The following is a 10,434-nucleotide window of genomic DNA, read 5'->3' as shown; positions in this document are numbered from 1 at the left end:
TAACAATCAATCCTCAACTATACAATAAAGTTTATGTACATTCTGTCACATACTATTCTTGAGGTATGACACATTCTGAAGCTCACCGAACGGATTATACCAAAATAGGCAATTTTAAAATCTTGCTCCTTTTTGGGTAGATTTCAGCGGAGTCTGTGCTCGCGACCGACCATGTGGTTCACCACCTTGCACAAATAAAACTTGAGAGTACAGCTATTTTGAGACAGAGTCTGCGGTGCTGCTGAGACGCTGCCTGTATAGCCGGGTCGCCGACTAACGCTGCCGCAGGTACCACATGGAGCGGCGCATCTTCCAGCAGCTGCTGGAGCTCAAGAGGCTCCAGATCCGCGCGGGCCGCGCCAACGAGGAGGTGCTCGTCAAGAGGCTCGTCGACGACTACCGCCGCGCCGGCCTCATCGTCGGCCTCGAGGGCTTCCACGGACCCTTCACCTTCCGCGCCTTCGAGAAGTACCTCTACGGTAAGAAGGAGCAGCCTCCGAGCCTCGTTTGTGCGAAGGGCAGCGGTCTCACGCCACAGCTGACAGAAGAAATAGAGTTGCCGCATGGTTCATACACTCCTGGAAATTGAAATAAGAACACCGTGAATTCATTGTCCCAGGAAGGGGAAACTTTATTGACACATTCCTGGGGTCAGATACATCACATGATCACACTGACAGAACCACAGGCACATAGACACAGGCAACAGAGCATGCACAATGTCGGCACTAGTACAGTGTATATCCACCTTTCGCAGCAATGCAGGCTGCTATTCTCCCATGGAGACGATCGTAGAGATGCTGGATGTAGTCCTGTGGAACGGCTTGCCATGCCCTTTCCACCTGGCGCCTCAGTTGGACCAGCGTTCGTGCTGGACGTGCAGACCGCGTGAGACGACGCTTCATCCAGTCCCAAACATGCTCAATGGGGGACAGATCCGGAGATCTTGCTGGCCATGGTAGTTGACTTACACCTTCTAGAGCACTTTGGATGGCACGGGATACATGCGGACGTGCATTGTCCTGTTGGAACAGCAAGTTCCCTTGCCGGTCTAGGAATGGTAGAACGATGGGTTCGATGACGGTTTGGATGTACCGAGCACTATTCAGTGTCCCCTCGACGATCACCTGTGGTGTACGGCCAGTGTAGGAGATCGCTCCCCACACCATGATGCCGGGTGTTGGCCCTGTGTGCCTCGGTCGTATGCAGTCCTGATTGTGGCGCTCACCTGCACGGCGCCAAACACGCATACGACCATCATTGGCACCAAGGCAGAAGCGACTCTCATCGCTGAAGACGACACGTCTCCATTTGTCCCTCCATTCACGCCTGTCGCGACACCACAGGAGGCGGGCTGCACGATGTTGGGGCGTGAGCGGAAGACGGCCTAACGGTGTGCGGGACCGTAGCCCAGCTTCATGCAGACGGTTGCGAATGGTCCTCGCCGATACCCCAGGAGCAACAGTGTCCCTAATTTGCTGGGAAGTGGCGGTGCGGTCCCCTACGGCACTGCGTAGGATCCTACGGTCTTGGCGTGCATCCGTGCGTCGCTGCGGTCCGGTCCCAGGTCGACGGGCACGTGCACCTTCCGCCGACCACTGGCGACAACATCGATGTACTGTGGAGACCTCACGCCCCACGTGTTGAGCAATTCGGCGGTACGTCCACCCGACCTCCCGCATGCCCACTATACGTCCTCGCTCAAAGTCCGTCAACTGCACATACGGTTCACGTCCACGCTGTCGCGGCATGCTACCAGTGTTAAAGACTGCGATGGAGCTCCGTATGCCACGGCAAACTGGCTGACACTGACGGCGGCGGTGCACAAATGCTGCGCAGCTAGCGCCATTCGACGGCCAACACCGCGGTTCCTGGTGTGTCCGCTGTGCCGTGCGTGTGATCATTGCTTGTACAGCCCTCTCGCAGTGTCCGGAGCAAGTATGGTGGGTCTGACACACCGGTGTCAATGTGTTCTTTTTTCCATTTCCAGGAGTCCACTACTGCAAGTTACCCTTTCCACCGGATCTTTGTATCCATTTAGTTACGAGGGCTGTTCACAAAGAAAGATCCGATCGGTCGCGAAATGGAAACCACTGAGAGACTCAAATTTTTTTTTTTTTTATTCGCAACTGTTAGGCACACCTTCCACGTACCTCTCTAAATAGTCGCCGCTCAGACTTAGACATTTGTCGTGGCGTTGTACAAACTTTCCGCTGTCCTCGTCACAGAAAGCAGCCGCCTGTGCTTTCCGCCAATTCTCTACGCTGGTCTGCCTATCGCTGTTTGTGCCAAAATGTTGTCTTCGTAGCCAGCGGTTCATGTGAGCAGAGATGAACACGAGAGAGAGCCAATGAAGGTCTGTACTGTGGGTGATCAAGCACTTCCTATCGAAAATGCTGCAGGATAGCCTTCATTGCCCCTGCCAAATGCGGCTGAGAATTGTCTTGAAAAAAGAAATGCGAGACATTTTTGTTACGTGGGCTGCATAGCTTCAGACGAATCTCTCAGCAGGAATTTCTACGTGATCACTTTGCGCTCTTAACTGAAAAGAGCGATATGAAGCGATCCACAGGCACACTAAAGACACTGCCCGTTTTCCTGCTGTTAGTAGCGGCTAGGACTGTTGATATTTTTAAAATTAGGGGGAGTGCGATATGCTGATACTTAAAGGAATATCATCGGGCGCTCGATATATCGAAATAATTATTGATATGTCGGTATTTCTACGGAAAATATCGACGTACTGGCCAAAAATTATCGGCTGCACATTATAAAAATACTGCTCGTTTTAGAGACTTATATTTTAGTATCGATTCATTATTAGATATTCTGTACAACAGCATTCTAGCAGCCTGTTTATCCCCCTTAGAGCAACAACTGAAAGGAAAACGATGATCGTTGACGCTTGGAGATAACCACTTTGCTGACAATGGTAAACGATTGTAAGTGGCACAATAAAAGGTGTCCGATGGGTCCGTCGTTCGGTTTCGTTACATATCGGATTTGTCCGGAACACTTCACGTCGACATCCCCGTCTTTTCATATCTGCAAATGTCAGCGATCTAGCAATTGTAGTGTCAGAACTGCTTGATGAAGTTAAACGTTGCAGTTTCTGTTGGTAGCGCCGAGCGCCGATTACGTCATTTCCCTGAGACGTCTCGACCCACTTGTCATTTAGATTTTTGTTCATCAGTTTCAGCAGTTGGTTTGGAAGAATGATGATCTGAAGAAATAACAGACTAGTGGCGCTAAAAATTGTTTTTTAACGCGACTGGTGCGCTATTTCTCCACATCGGACTGCTCCCAGAAGGTTGTCGCTGATTCGTAGTGGACTACTTGTTGTCATCAAGCTATGCAATCCCCAAATAGTGTTCCACATACCCCATACCTCTCTCCTAACACCCACTACAGCCAATAAAATCTGACTCCAATGGTCTAGTGACACTGTTAAAAATCGGGACATTGAGGCATCCTGTTCCCAACCAGTAAGGCCACTTTTCTATGACCTAATCTTCGGGTATTTCAGTGTTCAGGTTTTCATCTAGATCTACCTACATACTCCAAAAGCCGCCATATGGTGCACGGCAGTGGCTAACTCACACCACTGCTAGTAATTTCCTTTCCTGTTCCGCGCGCAAGTAGGATGGAGAAACGAGTGTCTACATTCCTCCGTACGTGCCCCAATTTTCTTATCCTGTCTTTGCGACCCTTACGCGAAATGTATGTTGGCAGCAACAAAATCATTCTGCAGTCAGCAGCAAATGCCTGTTCTCTAAGTATTTTCAATAGTGTTTCGTGAAAATAATGTATTCCCTCCAGGGATTCTCATTTGTCTTTAGGAACCATCTCCCTAATACTCGTATGTTGATCGAAGCTACCGAGAACATCTAACCAGTAAGAAACCTAGCAGTACATATTCCAATTTATTTGATGTCTTCCTTTAAACTGACATGGTCGGGATCTCAAACACTAGAGCATTACTCTACGAGCGTTGAATGAAAAGTAATGCCTCCACCTTCGTTAATTGGGTCTGGATGGGAATATTTTAATAAATCAAACGCAGAAATAATCCTTAGAATCTGATCTATAATTACCAATATTCATTTTCCCACATGATGCCTAGCTAATTGGATACATTCCTGGCAACGATGAACAAGTTTTCTGAAGCCATCGTGGAAGAAGTTTCCGCAATCACAGCCTCACAGTTCTCTCAACGTCTTCATCAGAAGCATAATGATGTCCCATGATTGAATGGAGAAAGGCGTCACCTTCATTCTCGTAACCGAGAAGAGTTCCTGGCAAACTTCAAATCCGTGCGCTTTCATTTCAAACGCCAGCATCCGATGTACCCATCGTGCACAGATCTTTCGATAGCCAAGCAAAGTAATAATGAGAAATGCCGATTGTGCTTGCAGTTTCTCTCTGAGTGATACGACGATCGTCCTGAATAAATCTGTCAACATTTTTGGTTGTGAAACTCGGTGGTTGCTGTCACAGGACGTCCAACTCAATGTTTGTCACTCAGGGCAGATGTTCTCGCCTCGACATCTTTAAACTTACTCGCTCAAGACGCACAGTACTCACATCAACACAATCACCATAAACTGCTTTCATCCTCTGATGAGTCTCTTTTGGGGTGACACCTTGTGCTGTCAAGAACTGAATGACTGCACGTTGCTTAAACTGCATTAACCGATCGTCTGCGCAGGGTTCCATACTTTCCACAGTAACAACACAACCGTTCACTGCCAAAGCTTCCCGCCAACTGGAGCTGTAGAGAAGAGGCCACAAACAAGCCAGTACCTGCCGCATACCAACGCTGCCAACTGTTGAAGAGTTACGAAGGCGGAGGAATTACTTTTCAGTCAACCCTCGTAGACTGAGCCATACTAGTGTTCTATATGCTTTCTCCTCTACAGATGAGCTACTTTTTCCTGAAGTTCCCCCAATAAACCAGCGAAGTCGACGATTCGCCTCCTCTACTATCGTCCTTACGTGCTCTTTCCATTCCATATCGCTCCGCAGCGATACGTCCGGACACTGACCCGACGTGACTGCCAAGCAGCACACGAGTGACACTGTACATGGACATCGTGGGATTGCCTTTCCTACTCGCCTACATTAAATTACATTTTTCTACACTCAGAGGAAGCTTCCATTCATCACACATACTAGAAATTACCTCTGAGTCATTTTGGATCCTCCTACAGTCCTACAACGGCGACTCCTTCCCGCACCCCACAGCGTCACCAGCAAACTGCCGCAGGCTGCTCCTCACCCTGTCCGTTAGATCGTTTGTGTAGTATACTGAGGATAAGAGCAGGCCCGTCCCACTTCATGGGACACTCTTGACGGTACCCTTGCCTATAACCGTACAGAACAACGTACAGGTTTCTATTAGTTAAGGAGTCTTCGAGGCACTTACAAATAGTTTGAATCTGTTCCGTAAGTTTCTACTTTCCTTTGTGCACGTGTATCCCAAGTAGTAAGTGGAATCCTACTTACACTCCTGGAAATTAAAATAAGAACACCGTGAATTCATTGTCCCAGGAAGGGGAAACTTTATTGACACATTCCTTGGGTCAGATACATCACATGATCACACTGACAGAACCACAGGCACATAGACACAGGCAACAGAACATGCACAATGTCGGCACTAGTACAGTGTATATCCACCTTTCGCAGCAATGCAGGCTGCTATTCTCCCATGGAGACGATCGTAGAGATGCTGGATGTAGTCCTGTGGAACGGCTTGCCATGCCATTTCCACCTGGCGCCTCAGTTGGACCAGCGTTCGTGCTGGACGTGCAGACCGCGTGAGACGACGCTTCATCCAGTCCCAAACATGCTCAATGGGGGACAGATCCGGAGATCTTGCTGGCCAGGGTAGTTGACCTACACCTTCTAGAGCACGTTGGGTGGCACGGGATACATGCGGACGTGCATTGTCCTGTTGGAACAGCAAGTTCCCTTGCCGGTCTAGGAATGGTAGAACGATGGGTTCGATGACGGTTTGGATGTACCGTGCACTATTCAGTGTCCCCTCGACGATCACCAGTGGTGTATGGCCAGTGTAGGAGATCACTCCCCCACCATGATGCCGGGTGTTGGCCCTGTGTGCCTCGGTCGTATGCAGTCCTGATTTTGGCGCTCACCTGCACGGCGCCAAACACGCATACGACCATCATTGGCACCAAGGCAGAAGCGACTGCACGATGTTGGGGCGTGAGCGGAAGACGGCCTAACGGTGTGCGGGACCGTAGCCCAGCTTCATGGAGACGGTTGCGAATGGTCCTCGCCGATACCCCAGGAGCAACAGTGTCCCTAATTTGCTGGGAAGTGGCGGTGCGGTCCCCTACGGCACTGCGTAGGATCCTACGGTCTTGGCGTGCATCCGTGCGTCGCTGCGGTCCGGTCCCAAGTCGACGGGCACGTGCACCTTCCGCCGACCACTGGCGACAACATCGATGTACTGTGGAGACCCCACGCCCCACGTGTTGAGCAATTCGGTGGTACGTCCACCCGGCCTCCCGCATGCCCACTATACGCCCTCGCTCAAAGTCCGTCAACTGCACATACGGTTCACGTCAACGCTGTCGCGGCATGCTACCAGTGTTAAAGACTGCGATGGAGCTCCGTATGCCACGGCAAACTGGCTGACACTGACGGCGGCTGTGCACAAATGCTGCGCAGCTAGCGCCATTCGACGGCCAACACCGCGGTTCTTGGTGTGTCCGCTGTGCCGTGCGTGTGATCATTGCTTGTACAGCCCTCTCGCAGTGTCCGGAGCAAGTATGGTGGGTCTGACACACCGGTGTCAATGCGTTCTTTTTTCCATTTCCAGGAGTGTATTTGTACTCCCAGTGTGTCAGGTTATCTTCTTTTGCAGGTTCTGGTAAAAAGTAGACGAAAACAGCATGCATTAAGAATGCTGCATTCACTTAAGCTACGTCGTCCTAAGGGGGAGCCAGTGACCAACGTTGTTTCTCCTTCAAAGCATCTCCTGCCAGTTCTACGAATGTGAGAGCTTCGTTCAATCAATAAGTGACCACAAGACAGCAAAGTCATCTTTAAACAAAGACTTTTGCCGGGGTATAATATGTAGGACAAGCTACTATCAGCCCTCTGTGTTTTATTTAGTGGAAAATATCCTCGGACCACTGAAATGTGAGACAATTTCTTCTTCTTAGAAATGTGAGACTTGGTACAGCTGTGAGTTACGAAGCTGTTGACGCTGGCATGGGTTAGACATGTTTATGTCGAGTAGATAAAAGATGGAACAAATTTTCGTGCTACAGTGGTTAATACAATTAGGAAAGTTAACTTGTTTAATGCAGTTCGCAGAAATGCTAGGTCACTCTGCACATCATGTGTACGTGATTTTCCTTACGATGCCCAGAAAAACGTTTGGAAAGGATGGACATTAGATGCGTAATCACAGACTGACCTATACTTATTGCCCATACCTGTATGTGGTGATATATGGATCCAGAAGAAAGCCAGTTGGAGGAAAGGTGATGGTGTCGGTGAATCTGCTCAAAATATCACTCTCAACCAGGAATCGATGTCGATTTGGAAGAATCAGTGGATATACTATTCACTCACTCACCCACTCACTGGTCATACCCGACTCGAGAGTCCATTACCGCAGCAACGTATGTTCGCCATCTGTCACTGTCTTGGGCTATTTCCTTCCATTCACCTTCAATACCTAGGCTCCTCAAATCGGCCTTCACATTGTCCTCCCACCTACGCCTCGGTCTCCCCACAGGACGTTTTCCCTCTAAGTGCCATACCAGTACTCTGCGCGCTGCCCTGCGCTCATCCATTCGAGCTACGTGACCCGTCCATCGCAGCCTACGTGATTTAATAATAGTGATTATGTCAGGACTTGAATAGAGTTCGTGAACCTCTTCATTATGCAGTTTTCGTCACTCTCCGCTAATGTCATCCCTTTTGCTCCGAAAATTTTCCTCAAAATTTTGTTTTCAAATACTCGGAACGGCTTTTCATTTTGCACAGTGAGAGACCAAGTCTCACACACATACAGCATAACTGGTGGAATAATAATTTTGTATATTCTAATCTTTAAATTCCTAGACAATATCCGTGATGAAAGTAATCTATTCAGTGAGAAGTAGCACGCATTTCCCGCCCGTAATCCCTTCTTCAGTTCGGATACAATCTCATTTCTCGAAGTGATGCCCACGCCTAGATACTTAAATGTGTTCACTTTTTCAAACTGCGTATCTTCAACTCTTAACATTTCCTGATCTACTGCTGTTGGCATTCTAGTAGTAACCAGGTATTTAGTTTTGTCTTCACTTATCCTTAGACCTACATCTTCACTAGCCTTGATTAACGCATTCGCATTTGCTGTCACAGATTCTTTCCTATCGCTAATGATGTCTAGATCATCTACATACCCTAATATCTTAATATTTCCATTTAACTCCACACCCTCTGAATTATCTTCTGCCATTCGTACAATATATTCTAGGACTAAATTATAAAGTAGCGTAGACAGGGCATCTCCTTGCTTAAGTCCCTTCTTTATTATACATTCTTCTGACTCAAATTTCCCCACGCGTACTCTACCTTTTGTGTTTTTCATAAGTCTATAAGTCTAACATACTTCTTTGGTATTCCAAGTTCCAAAAGAATTCTGTACAATTTTGATTGCAATACTGAATCATACGCTTTAGTAAAATCTATGAAAAGATTATAAACTGGTTTATTTTATTCCCATTTCTTTTCCAAAATTTGACGCAGGGTGAATATTTGATCTATAGTTGATCTGTTCCTCCAAAAGCCAGCTTGGTAATTTCATCATCATATGGTGTAAGCCTGCTTAGGAGAATATTCGAGAAAATTTTGGAACATACTGGTAATAGTGATATCCATCTATAATTACTACAATCCATTTTGTTGCCCTTGGAGGCAGAATTTAGCAAAGCTTTGAAAGAACTGCGCACAAACAAGGCAGACCGGATACATAACATACCTAGGGAAATTCTTAAATCTTTGAGGTAAGTGGCAGCCAATACATTTTCAGACAACGGGGTACAATCCATCAGACTGGAGATGAACCATCCAACTTTTGAAAGACTATCATTCAGACAATCCCAAAGATACCAAATCTGTATATGCGACCTTATAAGCATAATCTGCTTAACAACTAATACATTCAGGTTTATGACAAACATAAAATACAGAAGAATGGAAATTAAAAATGAGGATCTGCCAGATGAGGATCGCTTCGGCCTTCAGAAGTATAAAACCAATTCTGGCGTAGCGCTTCATAAAACAAGTTAGAATAAAAACCAAGACATATTTGTGGACTTGTAGACCAATGAAAAACCTTTCAACATAAAACGATGCAACATGTTGGAAATTCTCACAAAACTAGGCATAAGCCTAAGCAGTAGGGAAAGAGGGGTAATCCACTATATGTACAAAAATAAAGAGGGAACAATAAGAATGAAGACCAATGGAAGCGTGCTTGGATAGAAACGAGCATAAGGCAAGAATACAGTCTTTGAACCTATACATCGAGAATGCAATTACGGAAATAAAGAGTGAATGCAATAAATTTGACAGAAAAGGATATCAAGTATGATTCGCTGATAATATTGGTATACTTAGCGAAAATGAGGGAAAATTACAACAGCTTTTGAATGAAACGAACAATGTAATGAGTAAAGTACATGGGCTGACAATGAGAGTAAATCGAAGAAAGACGAAAGTAATGAGTAAGCAGGAAAAAGAGATTAGCGACAAACTTACTATCAAAATTAGGAACCACGAAGTGGGCAAAGTAAATGAATTCGGCTACCTCGGAAGCAAAATAGCACAAGACGGACGCAAGAAGGGCATAAAAATCAGACTAACATAGCACAGAAAAGGCGGTTGTTGTGCCAGCAGGAGTGGCCGTGCGGTTCTGGGCGCCACAGTCTGGAACCGAGCGACAGCTACGGTCGCAGGTTCGAATCCTGCCTCGGGCATGGATGTGTATGATGTCCTTAGAACTAATTAAGCCTAACTAACCTAAGTTCTAGGCGTCTGATGACCTCAGAAGTTAAGTCGCATAGTGCTCAGAGCCATTTGAACCATTTGAACCAAGGCGGTTGTTGTTGTTGCTGTTGTGGTCTTCAGCCCATAGACTGGTTTGATGCAGCTCTCCATGCTACTCTATTCTGTGCGAGCTTCTTCATCTCCCAGTACCTACTGCAACCTACATCCTTCTGAATCTGTTACAAAGGCAGTATTCCTTGATAGATCACACATTGGACTTAATATGAGGAAGAAGATTCTGAAAGTGCGCTGCTTGAGACAGTATATTATGGAGGTGAATTGTGGATGCGGGAAAACAGAAAATGAAATAAAATCGAAGCGTTTAACATGTCGTGTAGCTGAAAATTAAGTAGAGTG

General features: G+C 46.8%; 1 protein-coding gene across 1 annotated transcript in view; it reads left to right on the top strand.

Moving 5' to 3' along the window:
- The first annotated feature begins 295 nt into the window (after positions 1 to 295).
- LOC126471389 (cilia- and flagella-associated protein 251-like) overlaps positions 296 to 10,434 on the top strand; it is a 147,837-nt gene continuing 137,698 nt past the window's right edge. The window contains exon 1 of the mRNA XM_050099513.1: positions 296 to 505. Coding sequence (XP_049955470.1) covers positions 296 to 505 — 210 coding nt within the window. The remainder of the gene's footprint in view (positions 506 to 10,434) is intronic.

Source organism: Schistocerca serialis, chromosome 3 (genome assembly GCF_023864345.2).
Source record: "Schistocerca serialis cubense isolate TAMUIC-IGC-003099 chromosome 3, iqSchSeri2.2, whole genome shotgun sequence".
NCBI lineage: Eukaryota > Metazoa > Arthropoda > Insecta > Orthoptera > Acrididae > Schistocerca > Schistocerca serialis.
The sequence above is the reverse complement of the archived record's forward strand: the minus strand, read 5'-3'. Positions and strand labels throughout refer to the sequence as shown.